Here is a 17,780-nt window from a genome sequence, read left to right as displayed (position 1 = left end):
AAGGCACCCGGGGTGGATGGGATCTATCCAGTTATATTAAAGGAGGCAGCAGAGGAAGTAAGCAAACCCTTAGCCATAATTATGAGAGCTTCCTTGGACTCAGGGGAGGTACCCATAGACTGGAGATGTGCAAATGTGACCCCAATTCACAAAGGAGGATCAAAGGCTGACACAAGCAATTATTGACCTGTGAGTTTAACTTCTGTTCCAGGAAAATTAATGGAGGCACTAGTTAAAGAAGCACTGCAGGATCATTTAGACAACACTTCAGTTATAGCTCGGACACAGCATGGTTTTGTTAAGGGGAAGTCTTGCCTGACCAATTTGATTGGATACCATGATGCAGTCACAAAGGAACTGGATGCAGGGAATAACTTTGATATTATATACTTGGATCTTAGAAAGGCTTTTGATACTGTTGCACATGGAAGACTGCTGCACAAATTGGAGCAGTGTGACATTGGAGGCAAATTGCTGCTGTGGATAAAGGGGTGGCTGAGGGGGAGAAGACAGAGAGTGGTAATCAATGAACACTGCTCATCGTGGACTAATGTTATTAGTGGAGTCCCTCAGGGCTCAGTGTTGGGTCCATTATTGTTTTCTGTATTCATAAATGATATTGATGATGGTATATCAAGCTTAATGTCCAACTTTGCAGACGATACAAAGGTAGGCAGGGTTGTCAAGGACACTACTGACACTATGCTGCTGCAACAGGATCTGGAAAGGTTGAGCAGATGGGTTTTCGAGGTGGCAAATGAAGTTTAACATTGACAAATGTAAAGTACTAAACATGGGAAACAGCAACCCCAGAGCAACGTATCAACTCTGTGGTACTACACTGACACTGGTAGAGAATGAAAGGGACCTGGGGGTGGTTGTGCAGGCAGATATGAAGTTCTCTGAACAGTGCAGCCCGTCTGCACTGTTCAGAGAACTTAAATAATGGTGTATTGTCAATGATATATAGGAATTTTTCTAGCAGGGATAAGGAGGTGATTATTCCCTTGTATAAGGCAATGGTCAGGCCACACCTAGAGTACTGTATACAGGTCTGGAGGCCTCATTTCAAGAAGGATGTAGAGCTGCTGTAACGAGTACAGAGAAGGGCAACAAGATTAATGAATGGAACAAAGGGGTGCTCTTACGAAGAAAGGCTTAAGTTTTGCAAATTACAGTGTCTGGAGACTAGGCGCCAGCGAGGTGATCTGATAGAGGTGTATAAAACATTGAATAGTTACAGCATTCTCAGTGCTGATGGGATTCTTCCTCTCGCTCAGAATAATCACCTGAGAGGGCATAAATTCAAATTGAGGAAAGACAGATGTAGGATAGACGTGTGGAAATTTGCCTTTAGCCAGCGAGTGGTTGGTTGGTGGAACAGACTTCCATCCCTTGTCGTGGAAGTTGATAGCCTAAATAAGTTTAAGGCTCAGCTGGACATGTATTTTGAACGAACAGAGGGGTGAAGTGGAAGTGTTTTTTTTTTTTTTTTTTTTTTGGCTGATGCTGCATAAGCTTGCTTTCTTGCATCAAATGCCTCTATGCTAATGCTAACTCTGGCAGTGAGCTAAAAGATTTTGTAATAACTGAGAGCAAAGTGGAGGAGAAATTGTTAAAGATAAACATAAGAAACGCACCTGGGAGTGAAGGAATCTATCCAGTTATATTAAAGGAAGCAGCAAAGGAAGTAAGCAAACCCTTAGCCATAATTATGAGAGCTTCCTTGGACTCAGGGGAGGTACCCACAGACTGGAGATGTGCAAACTGTGACCCCAATTCATAAAGGAGGATCAAAGGCTGACACAAGTAATTACAGACCTGTTAGTTTAACTTCTGTTCCAGGGAAATTAATGGAGGTACTGGTTAAAGAAACACTGCAGGATCATCTAGACAAGGCTTCAAGTTATAGCTCAGACGCAGCATGGTTTTGTTAAGGGGAAGTCTTGCCTGACCAATTTGATTGGATACTATGATGTGGTCACAAAGGAACTGGATGTAGGGAATAACTTTGATATCATATATTTGGATCTTAGAAAGGGTTTTGATACTGTTGCACTTGGAAGACAGCTGTACAAATTGGAGCAGTATGGCATTGGAGGCAAATTGCTGGTATGGATAAAGGGATGGTTGAGTGGGAGAAGACAGACAGTGGTAATCAATGGACACTACTGTTTGTGGACTAATGTTATTAGTGGAATACCCCAGGAATCCATTGCTGTTTTCTGTATTTATTAATGATGGTATTTCAGGCTTAATGTCCAAGTTTGCGGACGATACGAAGGTTGGCAGGGTTGTTAATGATACTAATGACAGTACGCTGCTGCTGCAACAGGATCTAGAAAAGTTGAGCAGTGGGCTGAGAAGTGGCAACTGAAGTTTAACATTGACAAATGTAAAGTACTGCATATGAGAAGTAGCAACTCCGGAGTAACGTATCAACTGTGTGGTACTACACTGACAATGGTAGAGAATGAAAAGGAACTGGGGTAATTGTGCAGACAGATATGAAGTTATCTGAGCAGTGCAGACAGTCTGCAAGAGTAGCTCGTGGTGTCTTGTCAATGATATATAGGAATTTTTCTAGCAGGGATAAGGAGGTGATTATCCCCTTGTATAAGGCAATGGTCAGGCCACACCTTGAATACTGTATATAGGTCTGGAGGCCTCATTTTAGGAAGGATGTAGAGCTGCTGGAGCGAGTGCAGAGAAGTTCAACAAGATTAGTGAATAGAGCAAAGGGTTGCTCTTACGAAGAAAGGCTTAAGTTTTGCAAATTACAGTGTATGGAGACTAGGCACTTGCAAGGTGATCAGATTGAGGTGTATAAAGCCTTGAATGGTTTGAGCATGCTCAATGCTGATGAAATTCTTCCTCCTGCTCAGAATAATTGCCTGAGAGGACATAAATTCAAATTGAGGAAAGACAGTTGTAGGATAGATGTGCAGTTTCCCTTTAGCCAGCATGTGGTTGATTTCTGGAACAAACTTCCACCTGTCATTGTAGAAGTTGATAGCTTAAATAGATTCAAGGCAGAAGTAGGCAAACATTTGGAGCGAGTGGATGGGTGTAATTAGATTTGCGTTTTTTTTTGTTTTTTTTCGGCTGTGCATCCTGTGCCTATGCTAATGCTAATTTGTCTTATTGAAAATATTTGATCCTGACATCCCCGTTTATTTTAGCACAGTCATTTGGCCTATAAAAACTTGCCTGCTTTCCTGTGGTTACATTCAACAATACCTCTAACCCTGTTCTCTAATCTACACACTTGCATAAATTTTACCTGTAATTGCCAAATTTAGTTTTTATTTAACTTTTTTTGATGTAATTAATGTTAACCCCAGGGACTCACATTTGGTGAGTATGGACTTGTCACACCCAGGGTCCCGAGCTGGATATCATCATTCTTCTCTTTTTTGTTGATTCCTTTCTACTTCTGAGTCTTGTTCTCTTTGTATCTTTCTCTCTACCTCAGGGTAATTCAGAAATTTATTTTGGCTGGTGCAGCATAAGCCTCAGGCTTTCTTGCACTATATGGCTATTAATAATAATAATAATAATAATAATACCTTGCTCCAATCTTCTGGAAAACAACTTCTGGATAAGACCCTTTTACATATTAAGTTTTGTTGAAAATTAATTTTAGAAGCTTTTAAATGATCCAAAAGCTCTATCAAAATGATTCACAAATTTAGCATAGTATGTTAATAGCTTTCATAAAGTGTGGCACTTATTTACAGGAGAATATTAGTAAAGAAAATACTTTTCAAAAATATTGAAAAATTTAAACTTAAATTTTTTTAATAATGAAAGCTGGATTTTTAAAAACAGAAATAAATATGCTTAAAATTGTGAAATGTGTTCTTTTTTTCATTTACTTTCTCATTCCCAATTTACTCAGGAACTGCATGACACTTCTCCCAATTTTATCATTGTATATGATCTCCAAAGTGGTACTCTGTTTAAGAAGTGGAAACCTGAAAGCAACAGCTGCAGTATTGCTATCTCCTCCCAGGGAGGATGTGTGATCAATGGACTTGAAAATGCATGGGTACTCGTCTGGGATCTTTCAACTGGTGCACGTAGGTAAGCAACATCATGAGTTACTCTGTGGTAATTAAGTGGTATGATGGGATGTAGTTTAACTCTTTTTTTTTTTTTTTTTCATATCTTCACCCTTTCCCTCTTTTATGCAACCAGATCTGGTTGAATCATTATTACAGAAAAAATGATTCAATGGTATGAATTCCACTAATTTCTGCTTTGTATGTGTTGAATTAAATTTTAAAAAGAGATTGTCAATAGTGAACCTATTGCCTATTATGAGTATATCATCAGCGTAATGGGTGTATAATTTTATTTCTGGAGGGAAGGGTTGTAACATTTGGTTGTCTATTGTGGCTAGGTAAATTTCTGACAGGGGGGTGGAAATACCTAAACCCATGGGTAAACCGAATATTTGTTGGAAAATTTTATTATTGAATCTGAAATATCGGCGTCTAGTAAAAGTGAAGTGAGTTCAAGGATGTTCCAAAGAGCATCACGAGAGTATAGAAAATGCCTTAAAATACAGCACACGTTACTTCTCACTTAACACCACCAACTGAAGACATAACTTAACGAAAGTCTGTCATCATGACTATTGGCATTATCAATTCCTTTATGTTCCAGATCAACTACTTTCTACTTTATGACAACCAGGGACGGAGTAGTGCCCTTCTGCTTCCTTGTGCTTATTTTAAAATTCCGTTAAATTAAATCTCATCCCACCTTAATGCATTAACTTAACCATTCCACTTATATTTAGCCATCAGTCTTTTCATAAAACTATTGCAGATTATATTCAAGGTGAGTACCGCACTTTAAGCATTTCGCTATTTTTATATTAGTCTATTATCACGGTACTATAAGAATTCTAAAACTTTATACTTGTAAATCACATATGTTAATTTTGTTTTGTGCACTCACATATGTTACCTTCTCTGCCTAGTGTGCTAATTCAATTTGTTGAAAAGATAGTTCATTTTTATTGCAATAATTTCTGTTTAGGTTTACTTTACAAGGCCACACAGCTCCAGTTGATCAAATTCGAATGAATGAAGCAGGTACTAGATGCCTAACATATGATTCAATAGGAAGGGACAGAAGCTTGAGAGTTTGGGATGTTGCTAAAGGTATGTTTGATAGATTTAGAAATCACGAGATCAGTTATAAATAAAATTTGCATAATCATAAATTTATTGAAATACTTGTTAAAGATGGAAATGGTGGCAGTCATTTATAAATGACAAATTTACTTATACCATATAAAAGCAATTCTAATTCTAATCTGCCTTTATAAAAAAAAAATGTATGTGCAAGTTATAGTAAAAAGTGCATCTAGAATTTTCTTGCACTTGAAATAAAAAAAATGCACATTTCTTGAGAAAAAAAATTAGATTAAGGTTTCACCATATTTAATAAAGAAATAGTACTTTGAATTTAGTAATAATAGTACAGTATACCAACCTGGTCTCTTTCACATGCAACAAAATTAAAGCACTTTGGATGACACACTGAACTATTTAGTAATATTTCAAATCTTGAAAGTTTGTTAAAAGTATAAATTGTGAGTTTCTTGATAATAATTACTAAAGGAATGTCTCTAAGAAAATAATTAGATTCTGCTCATTTAAACAGTTTTATTTTTTAATAGCAAAATCTATTTAAGTGCCAAGCTTCATAGCAAATTTTATAGATACTGGTAATCTGAATGCATCTGATAACATATTGGTAATCAGTAAGATTATTGTTAACCTTTACATTTTGTTACATGTCTGTATGTCAGTAGTAGCTAAATGGGAAGTATGTTGTCTGCATAGTGTACAGAGTGGCCAACAGCCCTAATATGGCCGGGATTGTCCTGATTTAGAACTTCAAATCCCGCTTCCCAATAATACCATCATTTGTTCTGAAAAGAGAGGAAAAAAACTGTTCATCATCATCATTATGAACTTGGTCTGGCTTAGGTCTTTTAAGACCTGTTCCGTTGTAGCTCTTGGAGGTAGTCTTGATCTCGCCATAGTTGTCTTGGTTGACCCACATCTCCCTTGTCTGTAAGTTTGTAGTTAAAGGCTAATTTTGGGATCTGGTCTGAATTCATTTTTTCTATGTGACTGATCCTTTTTTTCTGATACCGTTTTATGTCATTTAGAAGAGGGCTGATTTTGAAGTGATGTTGTACAATTGTAATTTTGTTTCAGTTGTCATTTGTTTTCCGAAGTGGCATTTAATCATTCTGTTCATTTGATTATATTTTTGTAGTTTAGTGTGGATGTCTTTCCCTTCATTTGATATTAAATTTCCCAAATATGTGAAATCCGATATTTGTTCTATTATTTTGTCGTCAAATAACAATTTTGACTCTTTGTATGTTTTTTCCACATAATCTCATTGATTTTGTTTTTGAGGTGGGGATTTTCATCTTGTAATTTTTATCTATTTTATTCAGTTATTTAGCTGTTATCTGTAGTCATCTGATTTTGCAATTATAACTTGATCATCAGCATATAATATAGTTTGGATTTTATTCCTATTATTCAACTGTATTCCATTGTTAATTGTTTGTTTCCATTCTTTAATAATTTCATTAATGTAGATATTAAATAAATTTGTTGATAGTCCACATCCTTGTTTGACTCCTTTATTGGTGTTAAAATTGGGAATGATAGTTGGCCGATAGAATATTTTATGCAGACTTTTGAGTTTTTATATAAGCTTTGTATCGCTTTCTGGAGTTGGGTTTGGATATTTTGTTCATGTAGAATCTGTCAAAGTTTTTCCCGGTTTACATTGTCATATGCTTTTTCGTAATCAATAAACAGCAGGTTGAATTCTCTTCTTTTCTCCAAAATTTGTTGTAATGAGAAAATGGCATCTATTGTGCTTCTCCCTTTTCTGAACCCACATTGTTCTTCTTCTAAGAATTGTTCACTGCATTTATTAAGTTTATTCTTTAGTATATTAGAGTACAGCTTTGAAGCAGTTGATAGCAGGAAAAAACTGTTAATTTTGTTCCACAGGCTTTCCTGTTATAGTGTGCTTGCCGGATAACCTTTATCACCTAACGATTAAGACAATCAACTCATACAATTACTCAATATTCAATGCATAAAAAGCTACCGGGCAAGACTATCACTAATATTAGTATTCCAGGAAACCTGGGTTTTCATATGATCGACTAGTGAGTTACTTTTAGGACTACAATCTCGTATACTCAAATCTTATCCTGAAATATGGAGGATAGATCCGCGACAACAAGAAGGTGCTGTGATTTCCACTCTGGTCCCTTTTCAGATGATTAAATTCCAGAGCGGCCGCAAATGGTGATTCTTTTCCATTAAAAACTTATTCTGTGAATTGTGTGTAACTAGAGAATGGTCAAGAAGCAGGAGTAAACAAACAAAACATGATTTATTAGACATAAATATATATGATACAAACGAATCAGAGCAGTGGCTGGTTGCATCTCAGTATAAGAGTATGACTCTGTACCTTATTTGCTATATACTGAAGATTGCACAATATACTAAAAGTTGAGACATACTTGGCACATGTATATTAGTTGGTTTGTGTTCTTCGTGAGACCTTTATTAGATATTCATTGCTCATATTCAAATGCGTCAATAGGCATCTTGCTGTCCGAATATTTAGGTAACTGTGTAAAGTTGGCTGTTATGTTTACCAGTAATTGATAATATTCCATTTGATTATTATCAACAATAGGTAAAATGTTGACATGTAAATCTGAGAGGAGAAATGTAAGTAATCGTCGACAGTGTGGAGGGAGGGGTAGGTCTTATTGCTGGGTCGTTCCATTTAATTTGCTATTAAAGGACAAGCAAACTTACCAGAAAATTTCTGTGTTCCTCCAAAGTTTGAAGGCTCTGGACAACGTTCCATGGTGTATAACTTTTTCTCATAACACTACTTCAACGACAATTCTTCTACTGGATCTCTCTGCTTCTCTTCGCCACTCCACAACAATCAGTCATGACTTCAACAACCGACGAACAAACACTCCCCAACTAACGAACGACTCTTTTTCTGCCCTCTCCAAATATATATAGGTCCCTCCCTCCCCTAGGTTTGAATCCTCGTATTGGTCAAGAGACTAATTTTGTGGGTGAAAGAAAAACGATTGTCCTGGAAACCTGACCCCATTAAAATTAGAATCTTATGAGTAGAAAGAGGAACTTCGCATCTGCATGAGGTGGCATATCCAGATTGTTCAGCATTAGTCGCTAAATCTAAAGTCTCTTATTTGTACCAATCTCCAGATAACAATCACTTCGTAGTTAGGAAGTTCAGGTTTCACCTCAAAGGTATGTTCTTTACTTAGCAATACTCTAATTTCTCCGCCGAGAATTAGACTTTCTCATTGTTTTAATGAAATTTAAATCTGCGACATTTGTCCGAACCGATCGAGTGATGAACTCTTCCTGTGATTTAGCCAGACTCACAATAGCGTCTCTATTGCTGCCTCCCAAGTTAGAAGTCAAGGTGTGTATATTAGAACAGACAAAAATAGCTTACTGCATGAAATGGTTATTATTCTCTGAGCATAGCAGTGGCAAAAATATAGGGTGACTTGCTGATGGGGACGAAGCAAGAATTAAAAATGCACGCATTTTTATAATTTATTGATTTTACATATTTTTAATTAATTCTTATTAGAATCTACTGGATGTGTTAAAAATTAATTCTAATAACAAGAGAAAAATGAGAAAGTTTAAAGGCATTTTGTTTGTCACTGAATAATGAAGAAATGAAAATGCATGTTGATAAAAAATGGGTGCAATTTTTTTCAAAATTTCCAGAGGCAAATAATTTGTCTCAAATTGTAAAGCTTACAATTTGAGACAAATTATTAAAATTGTAATTGTAAGCTCCATAAAGCTTCAAATCATAATTGTAAGCTCCATATTCAAATTGTAAGCCACATTCAAATGCTTCATCAGAAAGAGTTTTCAGCTTAATGAAAACTGCTTGCCAGAAAGAGAGAAACCGTCTTTTATTAGAAAATTTAGAAGCCAAACTTATGGTAAAAGAAAACTACATGTCCTGTTCAGAATTTAAAATCTTTGGAAGGAGAAGAAATTTTAAAACTAGTGAAAGCTAAAGAAAAATATATAAAGTAAAAGTAGTCTTCCTCACTATTTTTAAAATAACTGTTATAAATAATATTATAGTTTATATAGGACATGTACATATTAACAACAATCATATAACAAATAAATACTATGATTGATAAAAATATGTATTTTAATTGCAATTTTATATTTTTATTTTACTTTTTTGAAGGAAAAAATGCTATACAACACATTTTTGTTTCAAGTTGTCCCGCTTACCAATTTTCAAAATATGGCCACCCTGATAGTGTAGCTAAGAAATGTGGCAACTCAATCAGGATTCTTTGAAAAAAAAAAAAAAATATATATATATATATATATATATCTGGCGAAGGTAAAGAAAGCCAACATGAGAATCACAGCACACTTTGGACTTCTTACTGACCAAACTAGTTTGCTGCTACCGCACTCTAGCACTGCTCGCTTGGTAAACAGATAGTAGTGGTATCAGTCTGGAGTAGAAGTCGAGAACGATATATTGATTGACAGGTAGGTGTGACAAATGATGTACTGATTCATGTGTGAACACAACAGATGATAACATCCTTTTGTCTTGATGAATGCTTGACATAATGGTGAAAAAAGGTCAGGTTACCCCTACTTGAATTCCATGGGAGCCCGAATCCCTCGCATAGTGGGGGGGGGGATCTGTGACCTTTTTTCTTTAGAATCATGGGTGGGCTGGTGGATAAATTGTTTATTAACAAAAAATTAATTTTTTATTACTTTACTTTATTTTGTTGTTATTTTTAAAGACACTTGCGCAGTACATTTTTTGCATTGCCAGAACTTTGCACGAGTGTTCATGATTCAATTAGTTTAAATTAATCATTGCATTTAAAACAGTACAGTTTTGGTCTTATTAATTTAGTTTTCATCAAAAAAATCAAGCAACATTTCATTTTTCCTTACAAATTTCGGCTAAAATCTATTATTTGGGTACTACTTGTCTCCGCGCAGTGGGCGTGGTTGTAGAATGGAGTGATTATACAGTCGAGTTCTGTGATTGGGCGATTATTGTGAAGGCGTTTTGTTTCTGATTGTTTTGTGTCGTCGAGGAGGTGGGTGCTTAGCTTAGGTAGGGTGTTTATCCCCCATCCTGCCTTTTTAAAATTGAAAAACGAATTTCCGATTTTAAAACAGCTGCAAGTGGGGGGTAAACACCCTAGACATCATCACCTAGGAGGGCAGCGGAAAACAGTGAGTGGCACCTACCAATCACTGCCTTCTTCCTGACTTTTAGTTGAAGTTTGCTGTGGTTCTCGTGTTGGCATTCTTTACCTTAGCCATTTTTTTTAGACAAGTTTTCCTGTATTCATCCATTAATCTGTGGATGTTGATCAGCAAAAACATGGTCATGATAATATACACTTGTGTAATTTTGATTATTAGGCTTATATTTTATTTTATGGCTTATACTTGCTTATTATCTTTCACAGAAAGTACATTCATTCATTCTGCCACTTAATTTTTACTTCAATGAAATGTCCATCTGAAGAACCTTGATCAAATGTGTTTTAGATATTATTCGATTTCCTTTTGAACAAAGGCAAATTTCCTACTCTTGTATTCTAATTGATATTTGGCTTAAGGAAAATGCTTATTTTTGTAAGTTTTATTGCTTCTTTCCTTCAGGAGATTGGTAGTCTTCTTTTAATGTTTGCAGCTGTGTTGTATTCTGCAGCATTTGGTAGTGTGCGGTCATTAAGCTCATGTAAGGCAGTAGTATTGTAAATAAGGGTCAAGAAATGGTTAAGCTTAATGCACATTTTTGCAAACATCATTGAAGAAGCATCGTTCTTTTGTTTGTATTTGTATTTGATTAGGATATTTGGATTAAAAAAAAATTCTATGATAAACTGCTATATGTGAATAATAATAATAAGGTACAAAGCTTATTATTCACAAAGGTGCAAGTAAAGAAATAACAGCCAGACTTTCTTTTAGAATGTGTTGTACGTTTTCAAGATTGAATGCTTTGATCATTAAAAATTTCTACTTTTTTTTTTTTATTATAACCTAATGTCTATTTTTTTATTACAACCTAATGTCTATTTTTTTATTACAACCTAATGTCTCTCCATATATATTTTATGTAGAGACTTTTTTTTTTTTTTTTTTTTTGGTTTGGTAGTTGTTGGCGCATTGGCTTCTGTGGCCATAGTGCACCTCCCAAGGTTTTTGCAATACTTTGATCCAAGCCCGAGGCGGGAATCGAACCCGCGACCTTTGGGTTGCCAGGCAGGCACTTTACCCAGCTGGCTAGCCCGGTCGGCTATGTAGAGACATAAAATATATATGGATATATATTTTATTTTGTATCATACTGTACCTATATATCATGGACTAATAAAAACAAAAAATTCCAGTGATAAATATACTTAAATATACATTATAAGCTTCTGAATTTAGAATGTAAGCATTGTCAGATCACTTAGGTTTTAAAATCTGTAAATATTATTTTTTTTTTCATGCTCTTGAGTTGCACTCATAATAATAGATAGGAGTTTGGCAGTCCATCCTGCTGCTTCCTTAAATATTACTGGATAGACCCCATCAATATCTCGTTCCCTTTTCCTATTAAGGCACAGTAATTTCTCTTTCAATCTAATTTCAGCGTTTACACAGTCATCTAGTTCCCAATACCTATTATTTGAGCCTGGAAAGCCTAAAAGATCTTATGCTCACATGTAAATATTGATGTAAAAAAAAAAATTCATCAGCCATCCGTTTAGAGTCATCAGTGATGTTACCAAAGCTATCATATAATGGAGCATTATAGTTATAGTTAGCATTAGTAGGGGCATAGGATGCAAGAAAGCAAGCTTATCATCAGACAAAAAAAAAAAAAAACCCACCCTTCCCATTCACTCCAAATGTTTGTCAAGTACTGCCTTGAACTTACACTGGTGTTCAAAGAAAGTGCATCACTCCTTAAAATTGTAATTGTCCGAATAACATAAGTATATGGCAATATTTCTTACAGATTGCATCAGATAAGATTGACATGCATAGGTGATGATGTAATATTGCATCAGCTGTTAATTTCAGCTTTATAAGCACACTCTACAAGAGTTGTAGTCATTGCTTGCTTATGTCAGGATGGAAAGTTATGTGCAGTTGACATCACTAAGAAAGAGTGCTATTGTTGCTTTATGCGAGGATGTTCTTTCTGTTGTCAGGGAAACGGGGAACATGCTTTGTAAAAAAGATAGGTGGAACAGGACCAGGGTATGTCTGCCAGGGGCAAAGGTTGATGACGTTGTAGAGCAAATATCATCTTTTAAGGGCACAAAAGGTGATATAGTTGTACACGTTGGCACTAATAATATTAAGAGTAGGAGACCGGCAGAATTACTTAACAAGTACAGGTCACTGTTGAACAAAAGCCGAGAATTAGGGTTGAATTTGAAAGTGTCTGCAATTCTGCCCAGACACGATAGGAGGCAGTATATGATGAGAGCTTTGTCGATCAATTTGGCCCTGGAAAGATTGTGCAAGGCTCAAGGGGTAGAATTTTTTTCAGCCTGGACTGTACTTGTTAACAGGAGAGATTGCTTCTACAGGGATGGGATACACTTAAATAGAAAGGGTGCAAGAATATTTGCTGATGCTATCGAGGCAGTGTTAGGTGGGTCGGAAAACTGCTAGCTTGGGGGGAGACAAAGACCAATAGATTGACAGTAGCCACTGGCAGAGGGGAAAGAGATTCTTGCACTGCTTCTATTAGAATGAGCAGAAGCCTGAAAAACAAGATGCATGGTATTTCAGAGACTGCTGAGAGCCATTGCGGTACAAGTAAACACATGGGTTGTGTTAGGGTAGCTAAGAATAGAAACAGGTGCAGGTATACTTGCATGTACACCAATGCTAGGAGTTTAGTAAATAAATTTGATGAATTTGAGGTATTGCTCAAAACATCGAAGGCAGATATTGTTGGGATATCAGAGACGTGGTGTCACACAGATATAAGGGATGCAGAACTGCAATTTGGGGAGTACAACGTCTACAGAAAGGATAGACAGGATAGGAAGGGGGGAGGGGTTATGCTATTAGTTAAGAAACACATAAAAACCAAGGAAGTGAAGCCAGTCGACATCGCTGGACAGTGCAGTGTTGAGTCAGTTTGGTGTGACATAAGCATTGGGAGATCAAAATTGAGAGTAGGAGTGTGCTATAGGCCTAATGACTCTGATGAGTATAATAAGGAACTGTACAGGGAAATAGAGTGGGCCAGTAAATCAGAGAGTCTTATAATGGGAGATTTTAATTTCCCAGATATTGACTGGAATTTGGGGGCTGGTTACTCACACACTAGCAGGGCTTTTGTGGATTTATTGGATGATTGTTTTCTACATCAGCATGTTCGGGAGGCAACTAGAGGGAGTAATACTCTTGATTTGATTATCAGCAGTGATTCTTCATGCATTAAGAATCTGCAGATAAATGAACCACTAGGTGGCAGTGATCACAGTGTGCTGAAGTGGGATTTACTGAAAGAGGTAACTACCATTAGGGGTAAAGGGAATTGTTATTGCTTCCGTAAAGGCGACTACGATGGACTGAGACAGTATTTAAATTCTATACAGTGGGACCAACTGATGATGTTACCAACAGCAAATTCAAAATGGGAAGCATTCAAAGAACTTATCTTGGAAGCTACTAGGCTTTACATACCAACTAAGAAATATTGTTCAAGGTTTAGGCCAAAATGGATGTCAGATGAACTAATGAGGCATATGGCAGAGAAGAAAAATGCATGGGATACTTACAAATTAACACATGACACAGAAGCCTATGATAGATACAAGTTGATATGCAACCAAGTTACAAAGGAGGTTAGGCAGGCGAAGGCAGATTACGAGAAATCCTTGGCAAGGGATGCAAAGAAAAACAGCAAAGAGTTCTTTACTTATGTAAACTCTAGAAGGAAGGGGATGAATCAGATTGGTCCACTTGATATTGATGGGTCAACTGTTGATGATCCTGCTCAGGTAGCTAACAAACTAAATGAATATTTTGCATCGACATTCACACATGAGGAGTTATTCAGCAAGGGGAATGCCAGAGGTATATTCAACTCTAGCAGTAAGCTACAGAATCTTGAAATAACTGGGAGTAAAGTGGAGGAGAAACTGTTGAAGATAAACACAAGAAAGGCACCCGGGGTGGATGGGATCTATCCAGTTATATTAAAGGAGGCAGCAAAGGAAGTAAGCAAACCCTTAGCCATAATTATGAGAGCTTCCTTGGACTCAGGGGAGGTACCCATAGACTGGAAATGTGCAAATGTGACCCCAATTCACAAAGGAGGATCAAAGGCTGACACAAGTAATTATAGACCTGTGAGCTTAACTTCTGTTCCAGGAAAATTAGTGGAGGCACTGGTTAAAAAAGCACTGCGGGATCATTTAGACAAGACTTCAGTTATAGCTCAGACACAGCATGGTTTTGTTAAGGGGAAGTCTTGCCTGACCAACTTGATTGGATACTATGATGCAGTCACAAAAGAACTGGATGCAGGGAATAACTTTGATATTATATACTTGGATCTTAGAAAGGCTTTTGATACTGTTGCACATGGAAGACTGCTACACAAATTGGAGCAGTGTGACATTGGAGGCAAATTGCTGCTATGGATAAAGGGGTGGTTGAGGGGGAGAAGACAGAGAGTGGTAATCAATGGACACTGCTCGTCGTGGACTAATGTTATTAGTGGAGTCCCTCAGGGCTCAGTGTTGGGTCCATTATTGTTTTCTGTATTTATAAATGATATTGATGATGGTATATCAAGCTTAATGTCCAAGTTTGCAGATGATACAAAGGTTGGCAGGGTTGTCAAGGACACTACTGACACTATGCTGCTGCAACAGGATCTGGAAAGGTTGAGCAGATGGGCTGAGAGGTGGCAAATGAAGTTTAACATTGACAAATGTAAAGTACTACACATGGGAAACAGCAACCCCAGAGCAACGTATCAACTCTGTGGTACTACACTGACAGTGGTAGAGAATGAAAGGGACTTGGGGGTGATTGTGCAGGCAGATATGAAGTTCTCTGAGCAGTGCAGACGGGCTGCAAGAGTAGCTCATGGAATGGAGTATTGTCAATGATATACAGGAATTTTTCCAGCAGGGATAAGGAGGTGATTATTCCATTGTATAAGGCAATGGTCAGGCCACACCTAGAGTACTGTATACAGGTCTGGAGGCCTCATTTCAAGAAGGATGTAGAGCTGCTGGAACGAGTACAGAGAAGGGCAACAAGATTAGTGAATGGAACAAAGGGGTGCTCTTACGAAGAAAGGCTTAAGTTTTGCAAATTACAGTGTCTGGAGACTAGGCACCAGCGAGGTGATCTGATAGAGGTGTATAAAGCCTTGAATGGTTTAAGCATGCTCAATGCTGATGGGATTCTTCCTCTAGCTCAGAAAAATCACCTGAGAGGGCATAAATTCAAATTGAGGAAAGACAGATGTAGGATAGACGTGCGGAAATTTGCCTTTAGCCAGCGGGTGGTTGGTTGGTTGGTGGAACAGACTGCCATCCCTTGTGGTGGAGGTTGATAGCCTAAATAAGTTTAAGGCTCAGCTGGACAGGTATTTTGAACGAACAGAGGGGTGAAGTGGAAGTGGGTTTTTTTTTTTTTTTTTGGCTGATGCTGCATAAGCTTGCTTTCTTGCATCAAATGCCTCTACTAATGCTAATGCTGTCATATTGCTTATAGAGTGTCTTGTAATCAATTGACAGTGAGTAGATTTCTTTCCAAACTCAAGAATACTGGTTCTGCTGATATAAAAAAAGGAACTGGATGCAAACGAGTCTCTACACCAAAACAGGACGGCGTTTTGAAGCACTTATGCCTTAAAAACCGTAAAGCTTCATCATCTGAGCTGAAAAGAGAGTGGGAAGAACACACGGGAGTGGTAGCAAGTTCTGTAACAGTAAGAAGACACCTTTTCAAAAATGGACTTGTAGCCCGTCGTCCTAAGAAGAAGCCCCTCCTCGCACAAAAAATGAAAAAGGCCCGATTAATTTGGTGTAAGGAGCATATCAAATGGACCCCCGCGCAGTGGAAGTCAGTTATTTTCTCGGATGAGAAGAAATTCAATCTGCATGGCTCTGATGGGAGACAAACGATTTGCCATAGATGTGGTAAAGAATATCATCCAGGCTGTATGGTGTCTACAGTGAAATTCTTTACTAGCCAAATGATATGGGAGTGCATTTTGTCGGTGTAGGTCACCTGCAGTTTATAAAAGGTTCTGCAAATGCCAATGGGTACCTGGCTATATTGGAAGGAAAATTTCTGCCAACCAAGTAACTGCATCTTTCAGGATGAATCTGCTCCTTGTCATTGGGCGAAAAGTGTGAGTAGGCACTTCTGTAGTTACTTTACCTTCATTTCTACGTTAGAGGTTCGACAGTAATGTGTTTACATTTGTTACAGGTGAAAAAATGGTTAGAAGAACAGTCCATTACAACTCTTAGCTGGCCACGAAACAGCCTGGACCTGAATCCGATAGAGAACTGTTGGCATTATGTGGAATCTGCAGTTGCCAGAAAGAAACCTAAGACCCTCGTGAACTTCAAGAAGCCATAATTCATGTTGTTTGGAACTGCGAACCATCAGTTGATTATCTTCAGAAATTGATATTGTCAGTGCCTCAGCAGTGTGCTGCTGTCATCAGGTCCAGAGGCGGTTCAACTAAATATTAGTTTGCACCTGGTGAACTTTTCATTTTGTTTTCCATTTAAAATGATAAACTGAAGCAAATTGTGGGCTTCTGGTAACATTTCAGCCATAAATGTCATGTTTACCAAAACTGTTGTATAAAGTTTATAATTGCTCATTTTGGAATATTTTGAGAGCACCTGTCAAATATTACTTAGCTTTGCCTTAACTATTAATAAATATCTTTTGTTTATATTTCTATTTGTGATGCTAATCATTAATGTAACATACCATTGCGAAAAAAAGGTTAGAAATGTGAAATTCCTAGGTGATGCACTTCTTTGAACACCAGTGTATTTAAGTTGCTGACCTCCACTACAACAGATGGAAGTTTGTTCCTACTATCAACCACCCGCTGGCTAAAGGAAAATTTCCGCACATCTATTCTGCAATTGTGTTTCCTCAATTCTAATTTACACCCCCTCAGGTGAATAAGCCAAGCAGGAAGAAGAATCCCATTAGCATTGCGCTTGCTGAATCCATACACCTCAGATAGATCACCTCACCGGTATCTAGTCTCCAGAAGCTGGAATTTGCAGAACTTAAGCCTTTTTTGGTAACACCAACCTCGTTGCCTTTCTCTGTACTCGTTCCAGCAGTTCTATATCTTTCCCAAAATGAGGCCTCCAGACCTGTATATACTCAAGGTGTTTTACTGGGTCGTACTACACTTTCAGAGTACCACCCAGTCGATACATTACTCTGGGGTTACTGCTACCCATATGCAGTACTTTATATTTGTCAACATTAAATTTCAGTTGCCCAACTTTTCCAGATCCTGTTGCAGTAGCATACTGTCATTAACAACCCTACCAACCTTCGTATCATCTGCAAACTTAGACATTAACCCTGATATACCGTCCCCAATATAATTGA

General features: G+C 37.4%; 1 protein-coding gene across 1 annotated transcript in view; it reads left to right on the top strand.

Annotated features, from left to right (window-relative positions):
* The window catches only part of LOC150082632 (NACHT domain- and WD repeat-containing protein 1-like), a 229,864-nt gene that overhangs the window by 204,573 nt on the left and 7,511 nt on the right, over nt 1-17,780 (top strand). The window contains 2 exon segments of the mRNA XM_090377558.1: nt 3,902-4,086; nt 5,050-5,174. Coding sequence (XP_090233684.1) covers nt 3,902-4,086; nt 5,050-5,174 — 310 coding nt within the window.

Source organism: Mastigoproctus giganteus, chromosome 7, assembly GCF_048544385.1.
Source record: "Mastigoproctus giganteus isolate SK-2022 chromosome 7, ASM4854438v1, whole genome shotgun sequence".
Classification (NCBI taxonomy): domain Eukaryota; kingdom Metazoa; phylum Arthropoda; class Arachnida; order Uropygi; family Thelyphonidae; genus Mastigoproctus; species Mastigoproctus giganteus.
This window is presented reverse-complemented; position numbering and strand designations above follow the sequence as displayed.